Genomic DNA, 16,159 nt, shown 5'->3' on the forward strand with positions numbered 1-16,159 from the left:
AATTGAATATTTTAGCCTACACAATTGTGGTTTAAAAAGTGAATGCTTTTCACAAAATGGAGTAAATGACCATAAGGGTGGATCCAGTACTGATTTCCAGGAGAGGCTACCTTGATTTTAGTTTACCATTATTTTTACTGTAACAGAAGATTTTGCATTTTGATATACAACAAAAATCAAATGTTTAAGAAATAAAATTACTCTTACTCTAAGTTTAGTTCATTAAGTGAATTTTATTTTTTTTTATGGTTAAAATACGAAAGTAATTAATTTGTTCAAACATCTTTTTTTCAAAATTTTGGAGAAATCTTTTGGGGAGCTCCTCCCCAATATTTCCTCCTCTAGTATTTTTTTGTTACCTGATATATACTAACTTCAGAGATCTTTTTTGTTCCTTGCCAGCTGTGTAGATTTAATTAGAAAAAACCTACAAAGAAAGCATTTGCCAATACATAAGATAAATGTCTCTTACAGTACAATAATAGGCTAACTTATACAAATTAGAAACAAATTTATACTTTTGTAAAGCAATCAAACTTTTTTTGGACAAGACTAGGGAAGCCTGGCACTGACAGAATTGATAGGATTTCATTATGAAATAAAAGTTTACATTGCAAGTCAGATAATACACTTTAATATCAAAAATGTGTTGGAAATAATTACCTCTCGTTATAGGCCTTACCTTTACATAACTTAGGACTAGTCAGTAGTCACAAGTCTATGCAGGGCTTCTATACTCAAACTAAAGATCTTCATGTTGTTAAAAGATATGGCTAAAGTTTCCTTTCAAAACAATGTTAAATATGCTACCTTATTTTATTTTATAAGGTCTATTTCTTCCTGTCCTTTCATCCAAGAATGGATACAGCGGCAGCATTCAATAATGTGTTACAATTATCATTTGAACTCATTTCTGCATTACTAGGATGTACAGACTTCTGGTCACTCACAATAGACTGATGTTTACCATTTTACATTTTAATATAGAAGTAGAAGAGTTGAGATTTCACTACTTATGGTTCAGTAAATACCTCAGATTAGATTGTCATACAAAACTTCATAAAAATATCATAAATTGTAACTTTTTATTTTTAGGTATTATTATGGGATCTGCTGATATAATAGCACAAACTTTGATTGAAAAGAGGAAATTTAAAGGGATAGAATGGAATAGATGTGCTCGTTACGCAAGCATTGGTTTATTCATCGTAAGTATGATTAGTAATAATATGCAATAAATTTATTAACATTACTACATTACAATTTCTCTTATTATAATGTCTCTTTAAATGATCCAGCTCATATCACTTAATATACGAGCATCACCAATTTTATAACATATAAAGAATAACATTCGTTAAAATAAGAAAATTAGTCTTTATTTAAATCATCCATCTAATGTACACTTGTAAGTTGCCAAAGGAGATTATTTCAAGTTCTCACTTTCAAGATGATATTGTTTGTTTGAAAACCAGAAAAGTTAAAAAAGTCAATTCATCAACGTTTTTTGTGATTTATTTTGTCTGAAAAAAAACAGTAATCTTGGGTAGAGGAAAAAACTACTAGCAAGGGACATTTTTTTAAATACTGGGTCCCAAAATTGTTAAATATAGTAGTACTTCTGAACTATTAAAAAGAGGGCAAAGATCAGGTCAGAGTGGATACAGTTTACAATTAAAACCACTCTCCTACCAAACCACCAGGGGAAGCTTGTACAGGGATAATTAAAATGTTCTGTAACAAATACACTTTATATGTACTTAACTGAAACAAAACTGAATCATAACTTGAACAAAATAGTTATAATTTAAAATTACATATCAAGACCAAAGCTAAATCTTGATGTTATTATCTAGTTCAGTTTCTTTGCTATAACCTTAATGTATATTTCTATCTTAGCAATATATTTATTGTCAATGCACATGTTCTATAAGCATGTATGTGCAATAAAGATGACTTATGGCTTATAATTTTAATCTAAAAGAAGTCATACCAATGAGAATACCATCAGTGTTGTAATGCATACTTACCTTCAATAATTTGAGATGGCATTTATGCATTAAGTAATACTTTTTTTCCAACTTCGCCAGAAGAGATTATGAAATTCCTAGTAGAGTTAACATTTGAAATTTCAGTTACACTTGAAATAGATCTGAATCTAGGGATGGAATATAGTAAATTACTATCCCTAAAATGTTTTATGTACTCGTATGTTTGTCACGGTTTCCCCATTATAAAATAAGGAAAAATAATTTTATAAGAATCTCTGGATTATCTTCCTACTGAGTTTAGTGTTTCTGTATTCTCCAGATTCTCCAATACTCCACATAAAATAAACAAGATCCCAGAAAAATTATAGCTATACCATTGCCTTGACTGTACTGATTTATCATTTTTGTATTAGCTAATAGAAAAAATTTAAGATTATTTAAGAATTTATTTAAATAATGGTAGGGATTTCCAGGGGCCAACAGTAGGAATTTGGTATCGTGTCCTTGTGAATATCAATTTGGCTCAGGAGGAGTAAAAATTCTGTTTAAGAAGATTGCCTGTGATCAACTGTTATTTGCACCATTTTTCCTCGTTGTAGGATGCTTGATGTGTACTATTGACACGCTGAAGGGCAAATCCGTGCAGGAAACAAAGGAAGATTTGAAAAATAACTATCCAGAAATTCTCCTTTCAAACTACAAGGTAATTATCATTGTTCAATAGGTTTCAACAAACAAAAATTAATATTGATGTGTTTAACTTTTTAAATGCATGGTATTTTTAATGAGTATGAAAAAGTTATTGTATAATTTTTATTTTACTGAAATCTTTTTGCTTTTCTGCAGGTGTGGCCATTTGTTCAGGTCGTCAACTCTACTTTGTCCCTCTTCACTTCCGTGTCTTGTTCGTGCAGATGATATCAGTATTGTGGTGGAACACATTATTATTTATCTTGGAAGATCAATTCAAACAAATTTACAAACACAAAAGGAAATTAATTTTGATAAGAAATCCAATTAAATAATTTTGTTTAATGGATGTTCTAGTCACTATTTGTGAGCAGTATTTAAAAGACTGAGGAAATACCAGATTTGTAACTGGCTAAATATTATATCTGCTTTTTAGCTATACAACTTTAAGAAAAGATAGTTTATTTATTTGTAATGTTTTGTATTTTATAGAATATAACACATTGTATATAAAGTTAATGTATTAAATAATGTACAATTTTTAAGAGGGCTTGCTAGTTAGATGCTGGGTCATGCATCTAAGGCACCCCTTTTAACATGGGGGATTGAGTTTAAAGTTGCATTATAAACAGGAACTTGTCTTAAATACATAAATTTTTCAGTATAAATATTTGGATTTTAATGTCTTAATGCCAATGATTTATAATTTATGTTCAATACTAAGCATTTGATGAGAAAATCTCTAATGAATATAAATTATAAACAGTTAATTTCAACAGATAATAATTTTTTTAAACCATTGAGACACTAAAACCATAGTTTTTAATGTAGGTCGTCAACAAATTATGGATTTGAGACGAGTTTCAATTTATAACACAGTTTTTAAACTTACACTCTATGTTAAAACCCCCCTCACCCTCACCCTCAGAGATGCAACTGTCAGCTGACTTTTCCTCTTTATGTTTCTTTTATTTCAATAAATTTCTTTTCCCTTTGCATTCGAAAGGCCAGAATGCCTTGGCCACACCAAGGTTGTTAGACAGCTCACGTACTAGTTTTGTCGTAGTTTGTCCTCGCCAACTTGTATGGCCAGTACAGATGGCCGCACTACTTTCATTGGCAGCAGCTCGGGTGACCATATTTGTTGTTTGCCTCCCCAGATCGGAATTATTTTTGAATATCCTCTGTGTTATTTGCATAGTAATTTAAAATGTTTAAAGAAGAAATGAAAAATAATTTAAAATTTATTTTTAATGAATCTTTCTAATAAAAAGATACATACATTTGGGAAATTTAACTGTATACTTATATTGTTTAACAAAGATATATAATAAAATGTTATAAAGTAGGCTTTTACAGTTATGTTATGCTCAGACATGTAATATTTTACTTTTTTCTCAGACTTTACAATTTTTTACAAAATAAAAATGTTAAAAATACACACTTGATGTGTAGTCTCAAAGAATAGTTAGAACACGTCTTCTAGTAAAATTTCATTCTTAGGTTTCCCCCCCCCCACCCCCCCCCCCCCCCACCCCCCCCCCCCCCCACCCCCCCCCCCCCCCACCCCCCCCCCCCCCCACCCCCCCCCCCCCCCACCCCCCCCATATAACGATTGTGCAATGGATTATTTTTCATTGACAACAAACCCATTGCTCATAAGAGTGAATAATCATCATTGTTCCTTCAAAAACACCGAGATGAAAAATATAATTTTCCCATTAAGCTATTAGACCATCAACAACATTTTGAACAATGTTTTACTGAATAGTTTTTGCAAAGTACCTGAATATACAAACAGAAATTTTATTTAGAATAGACACATCAGTTATTCAAATCTAAAGTATCCTCTGGTCTGAACAAAAGATTAAATTGTATTCCTTTTATGTAATTCACTTTTTTGTTTATATATTTACTCTTAAGTACTTGAACTCCTTTTTTATTGTAATCTTTATCTGTTCATGAAGTTTTATTTATCTTAGCTTTTAACCATATGATTTCCTAAATTATCTGTTTATTTATATTAATTTTGTTAGTTCAAAGTTGTTTTATTATTTAACATGCCATCTTGTTAACTAAAAATGCTTAAATATTAAAGGTCGAATAAATGAAAACAGTCTACTTCAACGTTTGTATGTGGCGCATTTAGGACAACTTGAGGTTGGGTTTGGGTCTTGCGGCCATGTTTAGGAAAGTTTATGCAGAAATGTTCACGTTAGAGTTTCCATGAAGAAAATTGCAATAGGCTTGTATCTTGTATGGAAAATCTACGTAAAAAGGAAATCAATTGTTTTCATTTTCCATATTGCACAATGCTTAGCTCACATTTGGGAGTTTTGGAATATAAAGGTATGTCACTCAACATCTTTGCGATGTTTCGTTTCATTCTAAAAAAAACACTATGTTTCATCTCCAGTACTGATTCAAGAAACAATGTACAACTGCTTATGTACATGAGAAGTTCAATCGAATAGCAATCATACTGTATTTTTCCATAGGGTTTTGTTGGGAAGATTAGCATCTGACACTCCAGCTGCTCAGAGTTAGGGTAAAACTGCTTAAAATTCACCCACTACTTAGAGGCTGACGACATCCTCACTACCACGACCAACCCAACCAGTCGGAATAGCTCTTGTGGGCCACTTTTAAGAATTGATATAAAACACACTTTGTTACAACTATGCAATGTTACTAACATTTCCCTTTTCATTAACTAACTGATTTTTACAATATCTTTATTCTGGAAAACTCACAATAAATAGCACCCGTTCACTGACACACTTAGGAAAAGCTTTTTCCTCAAAAGTTTTCCATAGATTCTCATTTATTCTGCTAAAACGTTGCCACACATTCATTTAGATTGCTAAATCAAAATTGCTTTGCAAGGTGCTAGAAGCTTATGCTTTAACACTTTGTATCTTTTAGAAATATACACACTAGAAGAAAAAATTAACAAGGTTTCGAAATCAGGTAATTATTGGAGTCATGCCACCTTACCTTAAGACATCCAGAAAATAATTAATTCTCTCAGAATATTTTGATAACCCAAACACAGGCAAATTTGTGTGGCTCTCAGCCAGACTTGCCCTTTATAGTTTTCATTAAACTGATGGTTGTTTGGGCTTGATACAAATCTGACATGTGACCAGTAGTAAGCACGTTGAATTTTAGATGTCTGTCCATCTTCAAAACAATGCAAACTCTACACATCGAACTAAGGGACAACATGCTAAGTAATTTCATAAGAGATTTACAGTTACATATTCTGTCTAGAGAAAATGACAATGTGCCTGATGGTTGTTATTTATAAACCTTCAGCAAGTGAATTAAAGACAAATCATGTGGCTTTTCTGATCATTTCTATACTCTGAAATTTAAATATGGTTTTGGAGATGAATTTAGAAGTTCCTTTCACAAGATCTACTCATAGAGGCTAGGCAAATTGCCTTTGGTTGGTACCTTCAATACAGCAAATGAAGTGGTGATGATCGCTAATAGTCTTTCTGGTCTGAAAAATCTAGTCTAGTCTAACTAGATGTAAATAACCTTTCTGCTGATTAAATGACTGATTACAATACAGAATGTCAATGAAACAATTTTTTAGTTTTCGCTATTGCAACTCACAAAGTCAATACCGAATCCAGTAAAAAAGGAACTAACATGATCTGTCTTAGGATCTATTCATGGGCTTACAAAAGGATTTTAAAAACCAGCTTTTGAGATTTAATTTGATGAATGATATAGGACCAATTAATTACTACAGTTGTAGTAGAAAATTGCAAAATTGGTCACTTACAGATAAAAATTAAATGGAAAATGAAATTTTGTAGATGGTAAATATGGAATAACTTTTAATAAAATATTACTGGAGATACCATTCAAAACTCAAGTAGCTCTTGATGTTATGAGTCATAATAGATTTAAACTGTTACTGCAGTTCTGGCGTTTGGTAACTTCCATGCATATAATTCAATACTCCTTGAATAGCCTATACATTATGCTTTATTCTTTTATATAAAACACAGTATTGCTCTAGGATCACATTCTTTAATGTTGTCAGCATGGCTGTGTTAAGACATTCCATAACACTTACTGCCAAACATCTGTTTTGTTGGATTTTGAAAACCTTCACTGACAGCGTCCGAAAAATTAGCAACTATTTTGCAACCTAGCAACTTCTGTGTAAATTGCTAGCATCACATTCGTCACACACAAAAACAATTAATTATAATATTTAGTCACTTAAGTAGTTATTAAACACATTATATGTAGACAATTAATTTATTATAACATTTTATGAGCATCTTGAGTTATTTCAGCACACTAAAGTGATACCCACTTCACTCCTGTTGTAATGTTCGGAATTCTGAGTTTTGTAAGTACTCTTATGTTAGTAGATTTCTCTATTTTTAGTGTTCTGTTATGTTCAAGCTTCCCATTAATGTAGATCTATTTTTAATTTATAAATGCCCAAGACTAAATTATCTCTGTGTGAAAAAATGGTTTATTTTTGACATAAAACTTTACTACATTAAAGCCTACAATTCTTCATGGAATGATACAAATTATCCATATTCCTATCTTCAGCAGAAGTTTATCTGTAAAGGATATTTGTAGTAATCCAAACAAAATTCTTTTCACTATCTTAATATGTTGTTTTGGTGACATACCCAGGAATTATTTGGAGAAGGGTAGTAAATACTGATAGGGTTAAAAATAATATAATGGCTTTTTTGAAAAAAGGTATATGAATTGTAAATCCATCCCAAAACTTGGGGAGAGGGATGTTATATTTGGATATATTCCTGTAGATATGTCACTGAATGTTATTACATTTTGTTTTACAGGCTAACAAACTCAGGATCAAACACAGGCTTGTTAATAAATCTTCAATGAAAGACAAACTTTTTAATATAAAAAGAGAGGAACAATGATAATAAGCAACAATGCTCAGATCTAATATTCATATAAGTTAATGAATTAAAAACTATACTACGTAATACTAAACATATCAGACAAAATTACAATAAATAAATCAACACAAATTTACAGATGAAGTAAGGCACTTGTTTTCAATAAATAGCCAAGAATGTAAAACAAAACTCTAAAAAAAACGTGATAAAGAAATTTTGATGATATAAACCACATTAATTGACAGAAAATAAATAGTTAATTAATCTTACAAAAGCAGGAAAGATTTTTTTTATGGAAAGAAAAATGTGTTTAAAATTATATGTGTAAGTAGATAGCAATTGAAGAAACAAATGAAACTGACTAAAAATCGGTAAACAAACATCCTAGAAATCACAGATTATGCTTAAAAAAAATAAATAGTAAAACTAATTTATTCACTTTCATCCACTGAAATATTTAGAAGCGCTGTAAATAATACAGACTGTACTATCTAAAGCTCGTGATATCCAATCAAATAAAATATGCCTCATGACTGTAGTAAATATTAAATACTTTTATAGCAATGATAACACATGTTATTGTACATTTGAGGTAGTAAATGTAGCAGAGCCTGTTTTCCACTAACAAATATTTGAGGACATGTTTATTTTCTTAAACAGAACTAAACAGTTTAATCTATATCCATCACATAGATTCATTATGATCACAATCTTCATTTTCTCGAGAACTTATTCTCTAGTTCATTTAAATACTAGCATCGTCCTCTACATACATAATATTGTAAACAACAATTGGTCAAGAATTTTTGTGCCCCCACAGGACAAACAAATCATTTGTCCCCCCCCCCCCCACCCCCCCCCCCCCCCACCCCCCCCCCCCCCCACCCCCCCCCCCCCCCACCCCCCCCCCCCCCCACCCCCCCCCCCCCCCACCCCCAAATGCTAAAAATAGGTCAAGTAATCAAAATCAAGTTGTAGCTCCTGCAACACAGATATCTAATTCCAAGCTAACAGAGCAAATAGAAAATATGTCAGTGGTTTGCTCGGATACTGTCTTCAAACTGACTAAAAGCCCGCCTCTTAACTCAAAGCCACGAGCCAAGGATGAGACATGTGAGGAGTTTTTTGCCAAAAACATCGTGTTTTTCAAGGACCACATGATCAAGCATTACAACTGCTTGACAGACGAGAAAAATAACTCACTGCCTATCTTTCATCCTCGATCTTCTGTGCAGGCTGAAGTCCACCAACCACACAATTTTTTATGCCACAGCAACATGACAAACAGCAAATTAAAATCATAACCAGTCCTTTGATTGAAATCCCTTCTCAAAAAGACCGTATACATAATTTAACAGTCCTTCATCAGAATGTAGATAGAATTAGTAATAAAATTGACCGTTTAAACCATTTTCTCCAAATAGTGAAGCCACACTTAATTGTACTAAAAGAACATGGACTGACTCAAGATCACATCAGTAACACTCGACTTGAAGATTTCTGTTTGATAGCAGAATATAGTCGACAAAATCATTTGAAGGGAGGTGTTGCAATTTATTGTAAAGCATCTCTAAGCGATCAGGTGGAAATGGTACAAGTGCAGAATTTCAGTATTGAACTTGTGTGCGAGATAGCCATGGTGCGAGTGAAAACTTTAAACCAATGTGTCTATATAATGGGCATCTACCGTCCTCCTCAGAGCTCACTAACTGAGAGCATGGGTGTGATTGCTTCAGTGTTAGACACGGTGCCAACCTGGAAGAGCCCAATTGTTTTAATAGGTGACATTAACATCGACTGCCTTAAACTCGAACATGACCAAGTGCTATTTGATGAGACACTTTTTAGCTACAACATGACAAGAATCCCTCTTCCTCCAACTAGAATAACACCACAGTCACAAACATCAATTGACTGTGTATGTACTAATCAAAAAGGGGATGACGTGTCAATTGAGATCTTAAATTCAGGGATTTCTGACCACACAGCCCAAATTTGCACGCTCAATGTTTTTACAGAAGATACTGGTAATGTTAAAGGACAAAAGAGAAATTTTAATGATGACAATATCCACAATTTAAAACTGGCATTGTCTAATGAAACCTGGGAAAGAGTCATCAACTGTAATGACACTGAAATTGCTTATAAAAATTTCTCTAACATCATTACATCAGCACTGAACCAAACATGTCCTTATAAAAAATATAAGCAATGCAAAGGCAAAGAAAAACTATGGGACCCTGAACTGCACACTTTGAGGCAAGAATTCTTAGGCGCCAATGAGCGTTATCTTCTTATGGGCTCATTAGAACACAAGCAGGAAGTTGCTACTAAGAAAAAGAATTATGACTTGAAGATAAAAGAACTCAGACGTCAGTCAACGGTCGACCGAATAGCACGTTCAGAAAATAAAACTAAAGCCCTTTGGAATATTATAAATAATGAAAGAAGAACCAAGAAATCGTCTGTAGGACTGAAAGAACTTAAAATTGACAATAAAACTATCAACGATCCTCAGCAAATTGTGGAACATTTCAACACTGTTTTTACGACCATGGCTGACTCTACTATTTTAAACAACAACCCTCTAAAGAACAGAACTCCAAGTCCTATTCAGCAGCTTGACACTCGCTCTTTTTATCTCTATGACACAACAATTGAAGAAGTCATCAAAACGATCAACTCACTCCCAGCTAAAGTCTCTGCAGGAATTGACGAAATCTCACCAAAGTTGTTGAAGGCTTGTAAACATGAAATAGCTTACCCTTTAACCACTCTAATAAACATGTCCTTCCAATCTGGTAGATTTCCACATCAACTAAAAACTATCTAAAGTAATCCCCATTTTTAAACAAGGTGATCAGTCTGAAGCATCAAACTATCGCCCAATCTCGCAAATTTCAACATTCTCTAAAGTTATTGAAAAGATTGTGCTTAATCGTCTCCTAAACTACATGACATACAATAATCTGCTAACTGATCAACAGCACGGTTTCACTAAAAATAAATCTACATCGACAGCTTTAATTAGTTTTATTGAATACGTAATAGATCAAATAGAAGCTAAAAATACAACAACAGCAATATTCTTAGATTTAAGCAAAGCCTTTGACACCCTTGACCATGAACAACTGCTGACCAAACTAAATACCATGGGAGTACGGGGCACTGAAGCTGAGTGGTTCAGGAGTTACCTAACCAATAGAGAACAGGTAGTTGAAATCCGGCATACTCAAAACAATAAAATTGCACACATCAGATCCAGTCCACTTCCAGTTCTAAGGGGCGTCCCCCAAGGGTCAGTCCTGGGTCCTGTACTCTTTACTCTATTTACGAACAATTTACCTAAGTACTTAGATGAATTTGCTACAACTCTAATGTATGCAGATGATACCGTTCTACTTTTAGCCCATAGAACCCCAGAAAACCTGGAGATAGTCATTCACTGCAATGAACATGGCGGTACAGTACTGCCAAATTAATAACCTGGTAGTTAATGAAGCTAAAACCCAGCAACTCATATTGAGCCCAAAAAAGGAACAAACTGTGCACCTGCCTAACGTCCAAGCAGCATCAGAGGCAAAGTACTTGGGAGTGACAATAGATGAAGATCTCAAATGGACAACGCACATTGACAACCTGTGCAGGAAATTAGGTACTGGACTGTATGTTGTTAAAAGAATAAAATCAATAAGTGATGTACCCTCTGCAAAAACAGCCTACTTTGCTTTATTTGAATCGAACCTTCGCTATGGTTCCTGGTCTGGGGTAATTCATCTGCAGGAAATCTCCAACGTGTGCTGGTAACACAGAAAAAAGCAGTGAGAACACTTGCTGACTTACAGCCAAGAGAGAGTTGTCGACTAGATTTTATCAACCTCTCAATTCTGACGGTTGTATCCTTGTACGTGCTGGAGGCAGTAACCTGTGTGCACGAGAGAGGTTTTCCCAGAGCATGTAACACACATCATTACAACACAAGACGAGCGACAGATTTTCACCTTCCTGGGCATCGACTTTCTCTATTTGAGGAGAAGCCCTCTTACATGGGTTTAAAACTGTGGAACCACCTGCCAGAAGACCTGAAGGGACATGGTGCGGCAAAATTCAAGAAGGAGGTGAAGTTGTGGCTGCTGCAAAATCCATTCTACTTGTTAGAAGAATACCTGAACAGAGAGCAAAACTAACAACCAAACTGGACATTTACCTGTAAATTCATTGTTTGTAAACTACGCAATTGTATTTATATGATCTGTAACAAATTTTGACGAGTTACAATTCTCAAAGAATTTGTCTATTGTCTATTGTCGTGGTGTAGGATCCAGTCACGGCTTGTCCACAGTTCAGGTCGTTTCCTTCGCACTGCATCTAGTAGCCGCCTTAGGACCTCAAGATAATACTCCTTATTCACTGTCTGGTCTCTTGGAGCATATTCGTGATGAACAACGCCGTCCTGGTAAAAAAAAACTGTCAGCATTGTCTTGACATTGCTTCGACTTTGTCTTGCTTTTTTCGGAGGTTGCTCTTCACAAGTTTTCCACTGTGAAGATTGAGCCTTTGTTTCAGGGTCGTAGCCATAAACCCATGACTCATCACCAGTAATAACTTTTTTAAGAAGCCCTGCGTCACTTTTTATCAAATCCAGATTGTCCTGTGCGATTTCAAGTCGACAGTTCTTTTGGTCTTCTGTCAGCAGCCAAGGAACAAATTTTGCCGAAACACGGTTCATTTTTAAATCTTTGTGTAAAATGTTACAAACTGACGATTTTGGTATTCCTAAATCTTCTTCCAGCTCTTGGACAGTCAATCGACGGTTTTCATTAATTGCTGCATGAACAAGTTCAACATTTTCAGCGTTTCTGGCCTGCCAGATCGGTCATCACTCTCCACTGATATGCGGCCATTTTTAAACCGCCTAAACCACTGTTTTTATTTGTGTATCGCCCATAGACACGTCACCATAAACTTTCCATATCATAGTAATCGTCTCTGATGCTGAATGGCCAAGTTTTTGGCAAAATTTAATGCAAATGCGCTGCTCAACACGTCCAGTCATATTGAAATGCGACGCACACACACAGCAGTACTGTACGGAACAGAGTGCTGTGACTCACTGAGTGACCGGATCGTATTCAATGCCTAAAATGGGAAGGAGTAGGCTCGCTCCTCCCCTCCAATAACCGGTTCGAGCCGGTCGGTTACGCTGCGGCCGCCTATTGGTCGAATACTTTTTGGACAGACCTCGTATGTTCATATTAAATATTTTGTCCCAACCTTTTATGAAATTCTCTGTACATTATATGTCAACTAAATAAATTTAACACATCAAAATGAAGGAGAGGTTAGTTTAAAAGCTCAAATAAAATAAAGAGTTATATAGAGGGATTGAAAAATATACTCAGAGCAGTCTTGCATAGGTTGGGATTTAAGAAGTTAATAAGGGGATGTACAACAGATTAGGAGGTAGATTACTTAAATTCTGTTTAAAAACAAACTACTGGAAATTATACGTAACATACATTTATATACAACAATAAATATTATTTTTCCTATTTTTTAAACCTTTTACGGCATCAGAGTAAAAGTTATATAAGGCAAACATTCATTATGGTAATCCCATTTTTTTACATTTTTAACAACAATTAGTCCTGAATGAAGCTTTCAAGATCTTTTTGTATATTTATACCAATAATAGTCATTATTCCGCCATAGTTTACATTCTCCTCAATGTCCAATTCTATTTCTAATTTCTAGGAATCACTTCACTGTCAATTTTAGAGTGAAATATTTAATATGCTGTGTTCAGCTGTGTTTATGTACCCCAATAAACCTGTCTAGTACCTGTCTAGTATCCCATCTCTCCTCTATTTTGAGACATCATAAAAATTGGTGAATATAATTTATCTTATGTCCATTTTTCACTTTTATCTGTCAAAATTATGTTAGGTGAGTCTTTTTTACCAATTTAATCGAATTTTCTAAACCTAGTTCAAATTTCTTATAAGCATATGCTTAAAAATCACAGTATAACATTTAACATTTTAAGGTCATCTAATTTTTTTTACTGACAATCACGGTTTCAAAAAATTCTCTTAAGATTTATTTCCTAGCATAATTAGTAACAGATAAAACTGTAAAAGCATGGCTGGACCTTACTGCGCTTTATGAGGAATAAAATAATGTTGCACACAGGTATAATCATTCTTTGTACTAATTTATTTACATGAAAATGGATCACAAATCATACAGTTATCAATGAAACAAAGCCAACAAATTGTAGGAAATCCACAATACAATGAAAGAAAAGCATAGTGTTTAAACAATTGCTATTGATGAAATCCAAATGCAGATGACTAGAGAATGAGGGTAGGATGATTCTACAAGAATGGAAATAAATTAGAATTAAACTCTGCATTTTGTTTTTTTTAAGAAATTATAATTGCTATCCGGTGATAAAGAAAAAACTAAAACTAGACTTCATAAGTACAATACTAAATCCCCATGCACTGATAACTTGAATTCAATTCAATTCAATAACATAGTTTTTAAATGTCCATAATCAAACCTCTACGAGGCAGTCAACATTTACATAAATCTATGTACAGCTTGTACAGTATATAATCGTATGAAGCTAGCTAATAGTCAGATAAAATGCCACTAGCATTTTTAGTCTATTATAAACTTTTCACATTTAAACTATATACATAAATTCGTGCTATAATTTATAAAAGTTGTACTAAATAATAATTGTAAAATCATACACTATAACAAAATATATTACTATTTCGCTCTGTAAATAGGAAGATAAATAATTAAACTAATAAGTTACGGCTTTAGTAAATCAGACCTAGAACTTAACATAGAGCAGCTACTTTCATGTGCGATTTATTTTAATTAGCATTAAATGACTAAACTTAAAAAATAAACAAACATGAAATGAAAAATTATAATAATGATATACCTGTTTATTACCAAACCCTGAATTTCTTTGTGTTCAAAACTAATCATTCCAACATTTAATTTGATATCAGATAGAATTAATTACTGAAATGGGCACAATCAAGTTTATAAAAAAAGGTAACATTGATTTCCCTGTATTTTTTACTGTGCCGAACTGTCATTTATTATACTTAAAACGCAACATTTTTATTATGTAATATGTTTAAGGAATTTTTTTACACATATTTGGAAAACTATAACACTACAAAATGTACTTAGGCACACTTTTTACCTGTAATATGATTATGTAGCTTAAGTCATCCTTCTCAGGTGAAAGTGAAAGATCAAAGCCTTTTCTTTATGACATTAACACATTGACTACGGTCATATCATACATAACTGAAGAGTATGTCCAGCTACATTCAGCTATGATAATTAAAGTAAATCTCAGGTTGTTATTTTAAGTAAAACTAAGTTAAAAAAAAACAAATATTTCTGCAAATTTGGTTGCAACTATTCTTTTAATTTCAATTGATGTATCATGATGGTCCTAAGATTAAAATAAATCATTAATTAAAATGATCAACTTAAAAATTTAATCAAAATAGTAAGTTCATAATTTTATAGTAACAACTTTTTATAGATTTGTGCCCTATTTTGTTTACAAAAATAGTTTCAAATATGAAATAATTAATTATGATTTTCTTTTTTTACCATGCAGCCAAACTAATTAACAGTAAACTACAACATTCTGAGTACTATTATATTCTTGTAAAGGAAAGCAAAAGGAAAAGGCAAAACGTCCATAAGAAACCATTGAAGTCATTAAACAGAAATATACGGATAACAAATAAGCTTTTTCTCAGTGCGAGAAAATTGTGATTGGCTAAATTCAACTACCCCAAGTGATGAACATAAAAATTCCACTGAAAACTGATTCGCACACAAAACTAGCCAAGCAATAGTAACTAAAGGTAATGTCACAGCCAGTGTGTAGTTGTGAGGCACAGAGCTAAACGTGTCTGTCACACTTTGGTTGTGTCTGAGAGAGATCACCGCCACACGTCTGGAACAACAAGGTTCATATTACATAAGCAATAGTAACTAAAGGTAATGTCACAGCCAGTGTGTAGTTGTGAGGCACAGAGCTAAACGTGTCTGTCACACTTTGGTTGTGTCTGAGAGAGATCACCGCCACACGTCTGGAACAACAAGGTTCATATTACATAAGCAATAGTAACCAAAGGTGATGTTACAGCCAATGTAGTTGTGAGGCACAGAGCTAAACGTGCCTGTCACACTTTGGTTGTGTCTGAGAGGGATCACCGCCACACGTCTGGAACAACAAGGTTCATATTACATAAGCAATAGTAACCAAAGGTGAAGTTACAGCCAATGTAGTTGTGAGGCACAGAGCTAAACGTGTCTGTCACACTTTGGTTGTGTCTGAGACTGAGAGAGATCACCGCCACATGTCTGGAACAACAAGGTTCATATTACATAAGCAATAGTAACCAAAGGTGATGTTACAGCCAATGTACGAGGGTCGTCCATAAAGTAACCGCCGTTTGGGCGTGGCGCGATAAGTAGTGGGGGTAGCGCCGCCATTCTCACATCGGTGTGCGC

The 16,159-nt window shown here is 33.7% G+C and overlaps 2 protein-coding genes across 3 annotated transcripts in view; one reads left to right on the forward strand and one right to left on the reverse strand.

The window, feature by feature from the left end:
* The first annotated feature begins 1,073 nt into the window (after window positions 1–1,073).
* Window positions 1,074–2,933, forward strand: LOC124357479 (protein Mpv17-like). Its single transcript, XM_046809314.1, has 3 exons — window positions 1,074–1,208; window positions 2,465–2,694; window positions 2,838–2,933. The coding sequence occupies exons 1-3, from the start codon at window positions 1,175–1,177 to the stop codon at window positions 2,907–2,909; spliced, it is 336 nt and encodes a 111-aa protein (XP_046665270.1). The 5' UTR covers window positions 1,074–1,174; the 3' UTR covers window positions 2,910–2,933.
* Window positions 2,934–15,631: 12,698 nt separating this feature from the next.
* The window catches only part of LOC124357480 (zinc/cadmium resistance protein), a 67,647-nt gene continuing 67,119 nt past the window's right edge, over window positions 15,632–16,159 (reverse strand). Inside the window, exon 10 of one of the 2 annotated variants that reach the window (XM_046809317.1) lies at window positions 15,632–15,735. The gene's annotated coding sequence lies outside the window, so the exon portion shown is untranslated. Of the gene's footprint in view, window positions 15,736–15,790; window positions 15,870–16,159 lie in introns of those variants that run through there. The other variant, XM_046809318.1, reaches the window with a different exon arrangement.

Source organism: Homalodisca vitripennis, chromosome 3 (assembly GCF_021130785.1).
Source record: "Homalodisca vitripennis isolate AUS2020 chromosome 3, UT_GWSS_2.1, whole genome shotgun sequence".
Taxonomy (NCBI): Eukaryota; Metazoa; Arthropoda; class Insecta; order Hemiptera; family Cicadellidae; genus Homalodisca; species Homalodisca vitripennis.

What these genes read in the sequence shown, in the direction of transcription:
- LOC124357479 (XM_046809314.1), top strand. Translation starts at nt 1,175, where the DNA reads ATGTGCTCGTTACGCAAGCATTGGTTTATTCATC. An exon ending in CAAGCATTGGTTTATTCATC is followed by an intron (nt 1,209 to 2,464) that starts GTAAGTATGATT and finishes AGGGATTTCCAG; the next exon opens with GGGCCAACAGTAGGAATTTG. An exon ending in TTCTCCTTTCAAACTACAAG is followed by an intron (nt 2,695 to 2,837) that starts GTAATTATCATT and finishes GCTTTTCTGCAG; the next exon opens with GTGTGGCCATTTGTTCAGGT.